The sequence below is a fragment of the Colobus angolensis genome, unplaced genomic scaffold (genome assembly GCF_000951035.1).
Source record: "Colobus angolensis palliatus isolate OR3802 unplaced genomic scaffold, Cang.pa_1.0 Scaffold1, whole genome shotgun sequence".
NCBI classification, from domain to species: domain Eukaryota; kingdom Metazoa; phylum Chordata; class Mammalia; order Primates; family Cercopithecidae; genus Colobus; species Colobus angolensis.
Window position 1 is genome coordinate 19,308,546 of NW_012110918.1, and position 16,887 is coordinate 19,325,432.

The following is a 16,887-nucleotide window of genomic DNA, read 5'->3' on the forward strand; positions in this document are numbered from 1 at the left end:
GGGAGGTGCCCACGGTCCCACGCCTTCCTCGCGGAGGATGTGGCGGGCTGTCTGTGTCGTGGGGGTACTCGCTGCGCTGTGCCCAGCCCTCACCGCCCATTGCCAGAATGGGAAGGCCTGACAGGGCGATGCAGTCCGCACCGGCTGTGTCTGCAGGAGTCCAGCACGAAGCAGTTTATGCCTAGAAGTGACGTTTGTTTTTAAAATGAGTAAAACCTCATTAATTATCAGAAGGTGTAACTATATGGCGATTTTTTGTAGAGGGGTTATTTCTGCCTTTGCAGAGAATGCCTGCATTCCTTCTGCCCCTTGGGGTCGCATACTGCAGTGGGGACTGTGGTGCTCTGAGGGTTAAGTTGTTTCTGTCACCTGGAGGCTGCTTTTTCCTCAGGCGATTGGTGTTCAACAAATGACAAGCTGTCTAGAGAGAAGGGTTTTTAAATTACATGGCTGGGCTTGGGTTGCCAAAAGGAAGCCTCCTGGGGTATGTTCTATACTCGACATGCATTTGCTGTGTGTAATTGGAACCATGAGAAAGGTTTTTGTTCAGAGCTGTTGGATAGTTTCCTTATTTTAAACCTGTTGAATCTGGAAAGAGTTGTTTTTGAAATTTTTTTCTGACAATCACTTTATATAAAAGTTTATGGCAGAGGAGTTTCTGTTCCACATGCCCCTCCCCCAGCTTTGTGGTCGCCCAGGTGCCTGGCTACCGAGGCTGGCCTGCCCCTTGTGTTCGGGGTCCCGAGATGTCAGAGCTGGCAGCCCAAGGCTTCCTCTTTATCCTGAGCAGGAGAAGCAGGCCTCACTCCATTTTTCACCCCAGGATGTAGCACCTACCACCCTAGGATGAATCGGAGCCAAGAGGTTTGGTTTTTCTGTTCTGGTTAAGAAAACTGATCATCTCACACCCTCTCAAGCTGTTTTACTTTGTGCAAATGAGATTCCTTTCCAGGGACCTGCGAGGAGAAACATCCTCAGCTTCTAGGGCTCCCTGGGATGTCGTCAGCAGCCAGGCCTTGGCAGCTGCCGCTTCACACGTGCTGGCGTCTGTTGTGGGTGTCATGGAACAGGATTGGAGGTTTCTGAGCAGCAGGAGGGCGAATGGCCCCAGGACTTTGCGCCGTGGCCTGGCCTGGAGGGAGGCCGGCTGGGCGCTTCTGGACGCCTGTAGCAGCACTGCCCCGGGCAGCGGCCCCAGAAGCTGAGGTGGGCTTTGCTCTCTGCTGCTGGGACTCAGCCCTGGGGGCACAGGGAGGGCAGCGGGAAGCCCACACCTCTGTGACTCTGTCCACAGCTGGGGAGAGCGGCCCAGGGTGCGTGGGCTGCCCACAGCCCTCTCAGGAACTGGCCTCTTCTCCGTAAGACAGAGGAGCGGCCAGGCCGGCCTCTGGCCGGACCTCCTCCGCCATCCGTTTCCAGCAGGAAGTGCTGGTCAGACGGAAGGAAGGCTGCGCGTGTGTTGGCCCAGATGCCTGTTAGTGGACGTCGTGTCCGCACAGCTGTCTCTGGCTGGCTGATTCAGCCCAGCAGCTGACTGCACTGGTGCCGAAGAGAACCAGCTCTCACGGACTTGGGGACAGAAACCTGGGCTCCCCGACCCAGGTCAGGTCCTGGGGGTGTGGTGGGATCAGCTCCCGCAGCGCCTCAGTGGCCTGGGGTGGGGGGGTCTGTGTCCTCCCTTGGGGGCTTCTCATGGGGCTGCCAAGCAGTGTCCAGGTGCACACGTTGGGCGTGGGGGAGGCCTGAGACCAGTGTCCACGCTGGCCACTGCCACTCGTGGTTGTCTGTTGGGAATCGGTTCTATCCGGTGGATGGATAAATGGGGACTCAGCGGTTTGCACCCAGATGCCCGAGGCAGTGGAGTTGCTGGGTGGTCGTGCCTGGGGCTGCCTGGAGTGGCATTGCAGTGGCTGTCCCTGGGGACCTGGCCTGGCAGGGGCACCACGTTTGTGCCCTGGACTGGCATTGCGGTGGCTGCCCTTGGGGACCTGGCCTGGCAGGGATGCCACGTTTGTGCCCTGGACTGGCATTGCAGTGGCTGTCCCTGGGGACCTGGCCTGGCAGGGATGCCACGTTTGTGCCACATTTTTCCTCCTGGAGGTGCCACAGCCTGTTAGTTTTGATGTGTGTTGGCCACGAACAGGCTGCCCTGTTAGCCCAGAAAGTGAACATGAGCCGTAGGGAAGGCTCAGAGTGGACGTTGCAGGGCAAACAACTGACGGCCTTTTGGGTGTTACAGATTTGGTTTAGTTCAGATCGAGATAATCATCTTGAACCTGCTTGTTAGATTCAGTGGCTTTCTCTCGCACAGTCGCCCTCTTGTCTGGTTTCGCGTCTCACACACGTTCCGTAATCCTCACTCTTTCACTTTGTGGAAGGAAAACGTTCGACATTTACAAGAAGTGAGAGATGCTCTTGCAAATCATCCAGCAGTTTCTGGTTTGCGGATTGACGGCCGCACTGGCTGTTACTCTCAGTGCCTCCCGCCGGCGATGGTGCTGCCAGCTCTGACCTGTGTGAGGAGGGCCTTGGAGAGCGCAGCGCCCCCAGGTGGAGGAGGCTCCAGGAAGGGCTTTGCAGGAGGGAGTCATGACTGAGAGACGGAACACGGAGCTGCCCTCTGTGGCCATGCAGGGCCTTCCAGGGTGTGTTGGTGGGGTCCTGGGGTGAGAGCTGGCGGTGGTCTGACCACGCTGGGAGGGAGCCGTTGGGTCCTGTGGAGGCATGACTGCCGCAGTTGGGGTGGGCTCTGGGAATGGTGCAGTGTCTGGATGTGGAGGAGTGAGGAGGAGCCAGCCCTGCACCCAAGGGGAGGGCTGGCCGTGGGTGTGGGCGCCACACCACAGGACACCTCTGCCCTGGGCACTGGGCTTGAAGAAGCACATCCAGGTGGAGTGTCCTGAGGAAATGAGGCTTGGAGAGGGGTGGGTCCCAGGTAGGCTGGGGAGACCTTGGTGTCTGGCGGGGACCCTGGAACGTCCTGCCGCTCCCCTGGGCCTTTGTGTACGGTGCCCTGCGTTGTGGCTGGGCTAAGAGGAGGCAGTTTCCCCAGCTCCTCACTCTGGCGAATTTCACATCCTCGATACCACGGTGTCTTTGAACTTTCTGTTTTGAAGAAAGTTCATTTTTATGTAGTTTTAATAAGTGTATAACTGTGATAATCTTGTTAAAAGTAATCACCATATGTATATAAAATAAACTGTGCAGAAACATCCATTTTTATTGCTCTTTATAGACCATAAAGATCCTTAGATGCAAAAAAGTCAAAGGGGAAATTTGCATATAATATTCATAGTCCTACAGTTGTTACTTATGGTGTTTTGCCTAAGATCATTTCTAGGTGCATTCTTCTGGGAGATAATGTATCTGATGACAGTTGCATGTGCAAATAACCAGCCTCTCATGTATCCATGCCTGGAGTGCCTTTTCTTTTTTTTTTCTTTTTTTTGAGACAGAGTCTTGCTCTGTCGCCCAGGCTGGAGTGCAGTGGCCGGATCTCAGCTCACTGCAATCTCCAACTCCCGGGTTCACGCCATTCTCCTGCCTCAGCCTCCCGAGCAGCTGGGACTGCAGGCGCCCGCCACCTCGCCCGGCTAGTTTTTTGTATTTTTTAGTAGAGACGGGGTTTCACCGTGTTAGCCAGGATGGTCTCGATCTCCTGACCTCATGATCCGTCCGTCTCGGCCTCCCAAAGTGCTGGGATTACAGGCTTGAGCCACCGCACCCGGCCATGGAGTGCCTTTTCTCAGACTGTGTGTGGTGTTAGTGAACTCGATTGGTGGGTGTGAAGTGTACAGACAGCGTGTGCATGGAGGGGGTTGTGTGCAGAGCCCTGAGTGAGGCCCTGGGTGTGTGGGTGCTTCAGCACGAGGGCCTCCTGGGGAGGAGTGCTTGTCCGGGAGGCGGAGCTGGGTTGGGGGCTTGGGTGCTCCTCCTGGCTCCGTGGGTCTCCACTACTGGCTTCATAGCTGTGTTCCGTTTTCTTTGTTCAGCAGTTGATCTCAAGTATTTATTCCAAAGCATTCCAAAGCACTTGAAATACGTGAACCTAATAAATCAAACAAATACAGTAAAACTTGAGGTCCTTGGAACATCCCAATATACTTACACCACATGTCCTGAAATCCTCTCGTGTCTACGTAAAAAATGATGTGTAGCCTGGGCAACATGGCGAGATCCCATCTCTACAGAAAATTTAAAAAGTAGCTGAGTGTGATGGTGGCATGCCTGTAGTCTCAGCTGCTCGGGAGGCTGAGGAGGGAGGATTGCTTGAGCCCGGGAGGTGGAAGCTGCAGTGAGCCAAGATTGTGTCACTGTAAAGTGCTCAGCCTGGGAGACAGAGCCAGACCCTGTCTCAAAAAAATAAGAAACAAATGAAATCACACATTAACCCACTTTCAAATGGAGCCGGAAGGATAATCCACACCTACCTCGGATTTCCCTACATAGCCGTTTTGCATAGGAACCCTGTACGGATGGTTCCTGAAGTCAGCACTGAAGGCGCCACGGTCAGCTTTGCATTTTCATCCTGGTTCACCCCAGATCTGCCGTGACAGCACGACTCCAGGCGCTGCCTGACATCTGCACCTCTCCCTCCCCTGAACCGGTGGCACCTCTCCCTCCCGTGAACCAGTGACGCCTCTTCCTCCCTGCCTGGTGGGAGCTGCGTTTCCTTGAGTCTCCTCAGACTCGGCAGACCCCCGGGTGGCATTGTGTGCTGTTCTGAAGGAGCTTTTGCTTCTTCATGTCACTTTTAAAAAATCCTTTCACTGGATCTGAGTTGGTGGGCATGCGTCTTTTTTTCGGAGGCCTGTTTTCTGACCAGGCCATGGCTCTCACAGGAGCCCCAAGCCTCTGGGTGGGCTCCACGTGGCTTGTGTGCCTCACTCATCTGGCGCCATGGCCACGCTCCGGCCCCGAGTCCTGCTTCTCTGAAGCCTCACGCGTTGCCCATGTGGTCTGCTCCTCACCATCTTTTCTCTTTTCCTTGCCCAGTTGTCGCCGTGATCCTGAAGGCGCTGACTTACGACGAGAAGCGGGGTTCCTGCAGCGTGGGCACCAACGTCAGGGACGCCGCCTGCTATGTGTGCTGGGCCTTCGCGCGTGCCTATGAGCCTCAGGAGCTGAAGCCCTTTGTGACTGCCATCTCCAGGTAGGCCCATTCGTCGAGGCGCCTCGGACGCACCGCGTCCCCTGACGGCACCGTGTGTCCTCTTCCCCGCGAGAGGTGTGCACGGCAGATGCTCATGAACAGGTGAAATTCCTTGACCAGAGGATCTGTGACAAAGCCACCGCTCGGAGGTCAAGTTCCTCTTCTGTGGAGGAGCCAGCAGAGCGGAAGTGTGTGGGAGGAACATTCTGGAAGTCCTGGCCACCCTGCAGGCAGCAGATTCTTGGGGGCAGGTGGAGGCACCCTGGGTGGCGTGGGCGGAAGCAAGTGAAGTGGGGCACGGGAATCGCCTGTGCGACTCCTTGCAGTCATGGGTCTTACCGAGAGGCGGATTCCTGTCTCTGTCTCCTTTCAAGTCCCTCTGGAGCACGGCAGGCGTGTTGGACGTGGAAGTCTTTAGACAGCGTTTGTGTTTGTTGAGGAGCTGGATTTTGTGTTTTGTGGGACCAGCACTTGAGAGGATATTCAGTAGCAACAGCCTTCGCTGGCACGCCAGACTTCAGCTCCTCTGAGATGTACGTCAACGCTTCAGAACCTCTGGGAGGGAGGAAGCCATTTTTTCCCTCTGGCTTCTTGATGAAAGAACTGAAGCCAGCAGGTTTCATGTGGTCACCAGAACCTCAGAAGCTGTGTGGCCTGTGGCGGGTGGGGCCCTGCCTCGGTGTCCAGTGCATGCACCCGGCTGAGCCCCGTGGTGGTGTCTGGTACCAGCGACTTTCAGGAGCTTATACTTTTTGCTGAGGAAACCTGCAGAACAGATGTGCCCCCAGCGTAGGAAATGATTGGATTCAATCCAGCCATGTACGCTGGTTTTGTACCTGCCTTTGGACTGAAATGAGTTCTTTTGTGCTGAAGAAGGCAGGCGCTTCCTTTCTTGTTGTGCATGAAGGAGCTGGAGGCGGGACACCAAGGAAGGCGACTCGGCGTCACTGTCCGTCATGGGCGTGTGAGCCCATGGCTGAATCATCACGAGGTTTCACACCCGCACTTCACCCGACAACTTTCACTAGGAAATGAACTGGGGAAGCTGACTTCAGCCCCCGTGGGGGTCACGGGATGCAGCGTCCGCGGCTTCCACCCGGAAGGGCTGTTCCTTTGGTCTGGGCGGCTGGGGCGCCGGTGGTAGATGCACCTGGTGGCAGGCTCAGGCTGAAGTGCTGGGTCCCCTCTGTCCCCCACACCCCGTGAGCACCCGCAGTGAACCCCCCGGGTGGAGGTGCCACTGGCTCTGTCCGACAAGCAGCTCGTGAGCCACACACTGGCATGGGCTCCAAAGGGTCTTGGTGACAGGCACTTTCTCTTGTTCTTGCCCACTGCTGTTCCATCTTACCAAGTACTCAGGAGCGCCAGAGAGGGAGCTCAACCCTGTTACTTTCCTGGGCCTGCAGCACGTGGCCGGCGTCTCGTAGTCTAGATTCTTGCGTCAGCCTGAGAGGAGCCAAGGGTCCTCCTCCGATCCAGGGAGGCCCTGTGTTTCCCGAGGCAGCTGTGAACATGCACATCCCTCCTGTCCTGCTCCTCTTCAGAGGACAGCAGTGCAGCGGGAGGTGCTGGTGCTGGCCGGTGTGTTGTGGAGAATGTGGCTTACCTGAGGGCAGGGAGGTCTGGGGTGGCTGGGAGCAGGTGTGGCCTCTGTCCGCTGCTGTCCCCAGTGGCCACTCTGGTGGCGCTGCTGGGCTGGGACTTGGCTGCTGGTGGTCTTCAGGGAGCAGTACCTTGCAGAGTGGAGCAGAGAAGATGGAAAGACGGAGAGGCCCAGCTTTGGGCCCCTGCTGAGCTCCTGAGGCCCTGCCACGTGCTGGTGCCGGCCTGCAGCCCTGCTGTCTGTGTGCGGGAGCTCTTGAGTGTGATCAGCCTCAGGAAAGGCTCTTCCTGTCACTTCCTTGCCCTGCTCCTGCACTTTTAGGAAGTTGATCCTACGACTAGGCAGTGAAAGCAAAAAAATTTCTCTTACTGTTTCTATGAATAGTCACAGAATGAGAAAACTTACTTACACTGATACCTCACTCAGTTTCTTTAGCAACCCTGCGAGGTGGGCAGGTGCCGCCGCATTCCAGTTTCACTGAGGAAGTCAGGACAGCACTGAAGACACTTGTCCGGCACCTTGTGGCCGACAGCTTCTGAGCCAGGCCCGTCTGGGCAGCAACTCCCAGGCCCTGGCCCCGGGGCTCGGCACTGCCTCGTGGCTGAAAAGCTCCTTACCACCTTCTGTGAGGCCCTGGAAGGACCCGTGATTCAGACGGGTGACGTTTGCGGCTGAATCCGGCTCCTCAGATGGTGGCTCCCATTTCACAGTGAAAATCCTCACGGATTTCCTTTCCAGCCTCGTATTTTGTCTAAGAGTGTCAACGTCGCTGGAACCTGGGCCTGCCCTTCCTCCTAGGAGGAACTCTCTGGTCCGGTGTCACAGGAGGGGCAGGGCCAGGGCTGAGGGCTAGCACAGGAGGTAGGGGTGAGGCAAAACCCCCACTCACCTGGGAGGGCGTCTAGGTGGGCACGGAACCCAGGGCCGCATGGGGGCCATAACTCATTGGTTCTCTGTTTTGGGGGAAAGCTGATCCCACTGGAGGGTGACTGTAATGAGAGTCTCCAGATCAGGTGCTGACTTTGGAGAGTTGTAGGCGGAACCATCCGAACAAGTCAAGTCCCCGCTACTGGACAGGGCTCGCAGCTCAGCTGGGGCCGGAGAGAACAGCCATGAGCAAGAAAGTTCTTACTGAAGGTCCTGGACAGGCAGATTAATAACTTCTGCCTTTGGCAACGTTAGACCTCATCGTTCCAGAGTAAAATATCTATAAAAACCTGCCGATGTGTGTGGAGCCTGGCCTCGGTGTGGGTGTGGAAGGCTGGGGGCCAGCCGATCGGTAGTCCTGGTGCAGGCGGGCCTGTGCTTCGTGAAGGAGGTTGGCGCCGCTCGGTGACCTGCTCGCTTATTCCTAGGCCTGATTCACGGAGGCTGGGGCCGCTCGGTGATCTGTTCGCGCTCTCTCAGGCATGAACCTTCTGGGCTGGGTTCCTGTTCTCTTGCACAGTTTCCACAGGGGACCCTCTTCCTCACTTCGGAGCCCCTTGAGCCGCCCCTGCACAGGCTCCTGTAGGCCCCGTGAGGGTCCTGACCGGGGCTCCTCTTCTGGAGCAGCTGCCACGTGTGGACCGGCACTGGCATGGCCGTGGTCTGCCCAGCTGGGTGTGGGGTTGAGCCCATCGTGCTGTGGAGGTACCCCCGGGGGTTGGGTGGGGGTCCCACGGTGGGAGGTGTGGTCGGGTGAGTGTGACTTCTGTCTGGGGCACGTTGGGCGGGGCGTGCAAAAGGGGGGCCCTGGGACTCCTGAGTTTCTGGGTTAGGCCTGAAGGACTGCAGGACGCACCGTGGGCTGCAGGCTTGAAGAAGGACGTGAGTTTCTAGAGTAGCCTGGACTACACAGCCAGGTCCTCCCCGGCATGTGGCGGGGCTGGCGTTGGCCTGGGTCCCACTTGGCTTTGATCTCGTGGGGCTTTGGTTTTTGGACGTCCTGGATGGGCCTCCACCATGGCTCCCGGGTTCCCTTGTGCGCACTGCGCACACCGAGCCTGCAGCTGCTGGGGCCTCAGGGCTCGCAGCTCACAGGCTTCTGACGCCTTAGCCTGGAGCTGGCATTATGCCCCTCTCGCCCCTTGACCTGTGCGTCCCGGCCGCAGACCCAAGGGTGCCCTTGGAGCCTTGCCTGCCGGCCTGGGTGTCGGGCTTGTCCAACGGGTTCTTAGAGAACCTGGGCCCCTCCCTGACCCAGGCAGGCTCCAGGCATCCGGCCGGGCGGGCTGTGAGTCAGGCTGCGCCAGGCTGCGTGTGGGATGCTGCTGGTGCGAGCCTCCCTGCCCAGGAGCCCTGCGCACCCGGGTATCGGTTGGGGTGTGCCCTTCCAGATCTGCCTCTCTTGGTTTGTCATAAGTGACCACATTTTAATTACCAGCTTTTATGCCCGTCAATTTGGGAACGTGATACAATCTTGATTTCTCTAACTTTCACAAGCTCTTCGGTGGGTCCTGGAGCAGTGCATGCTTGGGATCAGAGCATCAGAGTGTAATTTTCGCAGGGAAATGGGGGCAGCAGCTGCTCCTCACTCCTCGGGTGCCTGGCTCTTCTGAGAGTCAATTCGGGGGTTTGGTGGCTCACTTTTTCTAATTGTTTCCTAGCTTTTTGCTAAAAAAACCTTGGATGAACTGTTCTTCCATCTCATGGTGTGGATGTATACTGTCCCTGTTTTATAAATATCAAAAGGAGCTTCTCAGGTAACTTTTCTCATGTTTTGAAGGTAGCGTTGGTTTTGAAAACCTGATTTCCTCAGTGTTGCACACAGGTAGCTTCAGAGGTGGGATAATTGTTGGAGTAGCGAATGGATTTCGCTGACCAGCTGTGTGATTCAGGGGCAGGGACACTGTGAAGTTAAAGTGGGACAGAGTGGTTGTGTGTTATCTACAAAATCCCTCCTAACCAGTAATCACAATCTCATTTGCAAGAAGGAAAAGAAAGCCGAGCCCTACGCTGCTGTTGCCATTGTGCGTCCAGTGATTTCCTCACCTGAAACTCTTTTGTAAGCAGCTCATGTTGACATCAGCTCCGCCCAGGCAGCCACAGGGCCCTCCCCTGCCTGCGGGCAGCCTCTGACTCTCGGCCTCCACCTGGAGCAAACCTGCTGAGCTGCACGGCCCAGGGAGGATCCGCCGAGGCCTGCAGATCCGAGATCTCTTCCTCGGGGGCAGGATTGTCCTGGAAAATCAGGAAATGGCAGGCGTTGCTCAAAGCTACGTCTTGTCGCGCTGGTGTTTCTCAGTGGCACAGCTTCCAGGGGAAGACAACTCTTGTTTTTCAAGAAAAGTTAAGTGGCCGTTACCGACCAGAGTCCTAACCCCGTGAAACCTGGCAAATCCTGCCTCCACATCAGCTCAGGTGTGACTCGAAAGCACTTAAAAAGTTTCTCGTATTGTACCACCGTGTGGATGAGTGCGAGCTTTGGTTCTTGGGGGTTAGGAGAATTCAGCCATAGGCAGGCCCCGTTTTACGTGAAGGAAGATATGGTTTGCAGCTTTCAAAAAACAGGAATGGCTAACAAATTACTAGTCTGATATTTTTAAAATGTTTGACTTTCAAATGACAGAATTAATGTTACTTAAGGTAAAAACGGTGTAATTGGCTTTTTATTGCTATAAAATATTATATAAATAAGAAAACTCGAGCTGGGATGAGGTCTCTACTTTGCCGTACCTGCCGAAAATGAGGTGCCCGGAGCTTGGGGCAGGTCGAGGCGTGCACTTCCCCTTGACAAGGACAGGAAAGAGAATCCCTTTCTGTTTGACACAGACCATTTCTCTGTGTTGGGAAATCCTAGTGAAGTTTCACATAAACTTCTCCAGCGAAAGCAAACGGGCAGGGACACCTGGGGCGCGTGTCAGCGCAGACAGGCCGGCCCGTCTCGCGGCCTTGCAGCATCTCTCTCCAGGTTCCCGGGGACGGGAGATGAACGTGGTGACTCACTCAGGGTGTTCCTGCAAAGGGAAACTGGGAGGCCCACGTGGGACGTTGGGTGCCCTGTTGGAGCCGTCGTTTAGGAAGGAGCTTTTATATTTATATTCAACCAGCATCATTAAACCTGTTTGTATTTATTTCTCGATGAGCCAGTTTTGTTCTGAGAATGAGAAAATTAGAGCCGTTTTAATAAGTGTGCAAATCAGGACAGTGTTCAACTTGTTGCAGGTCCATATCTAGTTGATTGCTTGAATTAGCTTGGGAGTCAGTAGTTAGTTAAAAGCAGTGGTTTTCAGGCGTTGCTCTCTTTGTCCCACGACTTTCTGTGAGGTTTGGTAAAAGACACACACAGCAGCAACTGTCGTGACGTTGGCTTCTCATGGCGGGAGCCAGCTCAGTGGAAGTGAGCCAGGCTGTGGTCATTCCTCCCGAGGCCGGCTTTGCCTGCGGAAGCCCACGTGGCTCCCCAGAAGCTGGCCTCCACACCGCTCTTGCTTCAGGTGAGCTGCCCGGCAGTGTGGCTGTGGCTTTGCGCAGCCGTGTGGTCTGTGTCCAAACTGCTGAGCACTGCCGGGAGAGGAAGCCGGGAGCTCCTGGTGTCTCCTGGTGTCAGCTGGTCTGGCTGCCTTAGAGGAGCTGTTGAGCTGGACTGAACAACAGTGACCTTAGAGGGTTGGACCTGGTTAGGGTGGTAGATGATTTTAAGTTTCTTCTCTTTCTTCCGTTCTTTCCTCATTAATCAATGTTCCATACTTTAAATATAGTAATTTAAACAAATAGCAAATTTCAAGAATTCAGTGTAAAACGTGACCTTTCAGTATTACTGGCTGGAGCCAGAGTCAATAGAGATGTAAGCCTGTGTTCCTCTTCTGGCAAATGTTAAAAGAAACCAGAGGCCGGGCGCGGTGGCTCAAGCCTGTAATCCCAGCACTTTGGGAGGCCGAGAGGGGCGGATCACGAGGTCAGGAGATCGAGACCATCCTGGCTAACACGGTGAAACCCCGTCTCTACTAAAAAATACAAAAAACTAGCCGGGCGAGGTGGCGGGCGCCTGTAGTCCCAGCTACTCGGGAGGCTGAGGCAGGAGAATGGCGTAAACCCGGGAGGCGGAGCTTGCAGTGAGCTGAGATCCGGCCACTGCACTCCAGCCCAGGCGACAGAGCAAGACTCTGTCTCAAAAAAAAAAGAAACCAGAAATTCTTGATTAGTATTTTTCCCTAGAACACGTGGCTTTATGGGTTTTAAAAAATGAACCTCTTGTTCATGTGTAAATATGACACAAATTTCTATGCATTCTGAAAAGATTTAGAATAAACTGCCATTTGTTGTTAAAAATAGCGTTATATAACTTTTTTTTTTCTCTTCTTGAGACGGAGTCTTCCTCTGTCACCCAGGCTGGAGTGCAGTGGTGCAGTCTCGGCTCACTGCAACCTCTGCCTCTCGGGTTCAAGCAGTTCTTCTGCCTGCCGAGTAGCTGGGATTACAGGAGCACACCACCACCCCCGACTGAATGTTCTGTGTTTTTAGTAGAGACGGGCTTTCACCGTGTTGGCCAGGCTGTTCTGGAACGCCTGACCTTGTGATCCACCCACCTTGGCCTCCCAGAGTGCTAGGATTACAGGTGTGAACCACTGTGCCCAGCTGCAGTTATAGAACTTTTAGTTATCAAAAGATCACGTTCATATGTCTTGATCAGTTTAATGATTCTGAGATTTCGTTAACAAAAGCCATTGTGATGTGTTGAAATAGGACTGATCTTAAAACGTTCGTGCTGATGTAACGTGAGCTCCCTTTAATTTTAAACCCGCGTTTTTCTCTTATTTAGGCTATAGTTTGTTATAAAGAGTGTAGAGAGGAAAAGGGAGTGCTTTTCTGTTAATAGAGTTTTTCTGAAATTAAACTCAAAATGTTCAGTTTCAAGTGGTGAAAGCAGTGTTAACGGAAGGCTTCCCAGATACTAATACTGAATCTTTTAAGATCTTTAGATAATTAGTTGCTTTCCAAAATAACTTTTAATTCTGAACTCATTTTAGACTTCAAGAAGAATTCCAAAACCCGTAGAGTTTTTCTAGACCCTCGACGGCGTTCTCCAACGTGAACATCGCACATTCGGAAGCCAGGAGGTGCTGTGTAGGATAAAGGCCACTAAGAGGCTAGTCTGCCTGGGACCCGCCGTGGCACCTGGTGGTCCTGTGCCCTTAGCCTCCTTTGCTCTGTGACGGCTTCTCAGTCTTTGTATTTCTTGATGTTTGGGCACTTAAGAAATAGGTTTTATTGAGATTAATTCACCTGCCATAAAATTCACCCCTTTAGGGTCCACAGTTCAGTGGTTTTTAGTGTATTCTCAGACTTGAGACCTCACCCCAGACAGAAGCCACGTGCGCCAGGTCCCGTCACCCGCTCCAAGCCCGGCACTGCCCGCCTGCCTTCCACCCCTGTGGATTTGACCCTGAGACCTCCAGAGAGGACTGGCCAGGTGTTCTGTAGGATGCCCCTCTCTCCGTCATGTTTTCTCGTGCGTTACTGGAAAGAGCGATGTGAGGTGACCTGCCCTCCTCCGTGTGCTGTGCTGGGCCTGCAGCGCCCCACGACGGCTCCTGCTTGGTCTGGACCTTGATCCCTGGTCAAGATGGGGCCTGCCAGGTGCCTCCACTTGAGGGGACTGTGTTTTCCTCTGTAACTAGCAATGTTCTTGGGGGGTACTCGAAGGCTGTGCAGCATCCTGCTGTTTCTCCCTCGGTTTTCACCCCAGCCGAGCTCTGTCCTAGGACCTTGTTGTGGTCTGGTGGTTAGTTCCTGTTTCCCCACTCCGACGTTCAGTGACCACAGCTCGTTCTTAGGGAAGCTGGTTCCTTCCCAGCTTTATTTCATCATTCGCTCCTGCCGGTCTGGACTCATGGGTGCCCATCCTGTTTAGGGGGTTATCCTCTAACACTATTGTTATAATGTTGTTTGAGTTATAATCTAACACTATTGTTATTAATGTTACTGAAATTGCTCCAGCTTTGGCCACTTCAGGTTGGCTTCTGTGTCATTTCAGCAAGATCCTGTTCTTTTTTTTTTTTTTTTTTTCCCCCTGAGTGTTTTTTCTTTCCTTCTGGCACCACAAGATGCACGTGGCTTATCTTTCTGCCCCTGTCCCAGCCCTGGCACCCACCACTTCCCAGGAATCTCAGATCCTCTCAGTGGAGAACGGTATTTAGAATCCCGGACGCTGGGCTTGGCCTCAGCTGCCTCTAGGTTCCCTCCCTCCTCTGTAGCTGAGCGTGTGCCTCTCTTCACAGTCCACGTTTGCACAGACACCGGCTCTAGCCCAGCTTCCTCCTGGCCTCCCTTCGCGTGCCGCGTCTGGGCCTCCTGTGCAGCACGCTCTGCTGTCACGCATCTGACGTGATTTCAGAGCTGCCGGCCCACACCTGTGTGAGCAACAGACTCACACAGCGTCCCAGAGTGGGACACTCTGTGCATCCTCCCCACCCCGGGCCTAGCGTTGCTGGGGCCATCGCTCGGGTCAGCCCTTCTGGCACTGCTGGTCCGGGATGCAGACACATCTGCCGGTTCCCTCTGTGCTGGTCTCCCCAGGTCTGTGATTGTTGCTTCTTCAGTACGCATGTGATCGTGTTCTACAACTCTAGCACCAAACAGGACAGTCCATCTCCCCCCAAAACTCCCCAGTCTGCTCCCCAACCCTGGGCCACCATTGATCTGCTTTTGGTCCTGATAGTTTACCGTTTCCGGAGTGTCTTAGAAACCGAAATGCACAATAGGCTTTTGATTCTGGCTTCTTTGACTTGCAGAACGCCCTTGAGACTCATCCCAGTGATCTTTCCTTTTGTTGCGGAGTGGCATGTTACTGGACGGACATGCCGGTCACAGGCCTACCCGTCTCCTTGGGTGTCTCCCGTCCTTTCTGGAGGCTCAAGGGGGCTCAAGGGAAGACTCTGCTTCCCTGCCTGAGTTGCCCACATTCCTTTGCTCATGGGCCCTTCGTCCACCGTCACAGCCAGCCACGTCCACGTCTGGCTGCATCTTTCGCATACCTTATGCCTGTGACCCTTTCTTCTGCCTCCTGTGTCCGTCCTTCCTTCCCCCTTCCTGTATGGACTTACCTCCTTACCTGTCTACTTATCAGTCTGTCTAGATGGGGTCTTGCTGTGTTGCCCAGGCTGGACTCAAACTCCTGGGCTCGAGGGATCCTCCTTCCTCTGCCTCCCACAGGCAGATAGAGCACAGGTGTGGTCAGGGCCGCTGGTGTGTGCCATTGTGTTTGGCACCCGCTGGGCTGCAGGAATAATCCAGGGCCCTCTCCCCATCTTAGGGTCAGCTGATTGCCAACCTTAATTCCCCTTTGCCACGTAAAGGAACGTGTTTGAAGGGGGACACCCCATCTTTGGGAGGGGGTGTTATTCTGCTGAAGACAAGGGTGTGGACAGATGTGCTGTGACCAGGATGGTTGGGCTTAGGACTTTGTTGTTGTTTACGTGGAGGAACTGAAAGACCTGGGTGTGCTGCTGGATGCCCCAAGGATCTGGCCGGAGGAGGCAGGTAGAGAACAGGAGTAGGCGTCCAGGCCCTCAGGGCAGGTAGCGGGTGGGCTTCCGTGGTCTTGGGAGGTGCTGGGCCCGGAGGCATCTGCAGGAACTGCAGGTCCCCTACCGCAGGCTCCCCACACAGTGACGCCCATCTGTCTGTCTGCAGGAGCCGGAGGGGCTGGACGGGGAAGACGCAGGGTCTGTCTGAGCGTAGCAGTGACTCGTTGGTGAGGGACTTTGTTGTTGCCGTCTCCCTAGGGTGCAGAGGGCGGTGGTGTGGCCATCCTTGCATTGTGAGGGAGCAATTGGCCGAGGGGTAGACTTTGGACGGCTTGAGGCGGAACTCGGAAGGAAGCCGTGTACTCCCATAGCTCTGGGCTCTGTTTGTGGCTGTGGCCACACAGGGCAGGGCCTCAGGGCAGGGAGGCCAGTGCTTTTGGGAAGGGCCTCCCCCAGCCCTCAGAGGCTTCCCACCCTATTCCCCTTGGGGATATTCCCCTTCTTTTTTTTTTTTTCTGGCTCTGGTTCCTGGCTTTTGTTTGCAAGGCTGGCTGGACACTGCAATCACCTGGGCTTGCTGCTGTGGCCTGGACGCTGGGGTCTGTCTCTGCCCGCTGGTGGTCTGCATACCAGAGCTGAGAAGTGACCCTGTGGTAGAAGGAGGCCTTTCCACACCAAGACCACAGGTTGTCCCTTCAGTAAGCAAGCGTTTCTCTGAAATGTGAAATAAATACTGTATCCACTGGTGATCCATGGTTGTTAGTGATTAAACCGAGTAAACGTAGCTCATTCGGCCGCTCGCTGCTGGCAAGGGATGTGGAGCTTCTGCAGCATCCTGAGGAGGTCCCGGAACGTGGGTCTGGGCTGTGCTGATGCTGGAGCAGCCGGCGGGGAGAGCTGCTAGGCCACTCCGGACAGCCCCGCACCCGCTCTGGATGGAAGCTTCTTGCTCCCAGCCGAAACGGGCCTGCTGCCTGCTGCGGGGGCTGGAGGGGCCCCTATGCTTGAGCCACAGGGTACCCCGTGCCTGCATGCCCTCCTGGCTTTGCCTGTGGTTGGTGGCTGTGTTTTGGGCTGTGTTGATGGTGTTGTGGGGCCTCCTCTGGGCCTCAGCGCGTCTGAGCTTGACTGGGATGGAAAATGCACCTGGTGGTTTGTATTGTGTTGTTTCTGTTTTGCTTAATTTTGTTTGCTATTCTTATTTCCAAAGATGCTTCTACGTTTGTACTATATTTTTAGTTTAATTTCCCACCCTTTCCATCCACAAATTTCTGTTTTTATTTTGGTTCTCGGTGACCACACACTCTTCTCTCTCTCCCCTTCCCTCCTGCTCCCTCCCAGGCAGAGCCTGTGAGAGACTTGCAGGCATTTCCCCAGAATCGAGGCCCTCTTGGCCATCCAGCTGCTGCCCCACCCAACCTTTGGCCTCTCCCGGGGCTCCTGGTTGGTTGGGCGTCCCTGAAGCCCCAGCAGCAGAGCGCTTGGTCACGAGGCCCGAGTCACATGCCCTAGCGTGTCCGAGGAAGTACAGAGTCCAGCCGCAGGGAGGACTTTCTCAACTGGCCGTGGGGCCAGCTGTCCTGCTCCTCCTTGTTTGCTGTGGGCTCACCTCTGTGGGCTGCTCACTCAGACACACTCCCACCCATTTCTCCTGCCTCCTTCAGTCTCTGCCCAGCACCCTG

At 54.9% G+C, this 16,887-nt stretch overlaps 1 protein-coding gene across 1 annotated transcript in view; it reads left to right on the forward strand.

Moving 5' to 3' along the window:
* The window catches only part of TBCD (tubulin folding cofactor D), a 174,465-nt gene that overhangs the window by 100,086 nt on the left and 57,492 nt on the right, over positions 1-16,887 (forward strand). Inside the window, exon 13 of the mRNA XM_011929067.1 lies at positions 4,996-5,152. Coding sequence (XP_011784457.1) covers positions 4,996-5,152 — 157 coding nt within the window. The remainder of the gene's footprint in view (positions 1-4,995; positions 5,153-16,887) is intronic.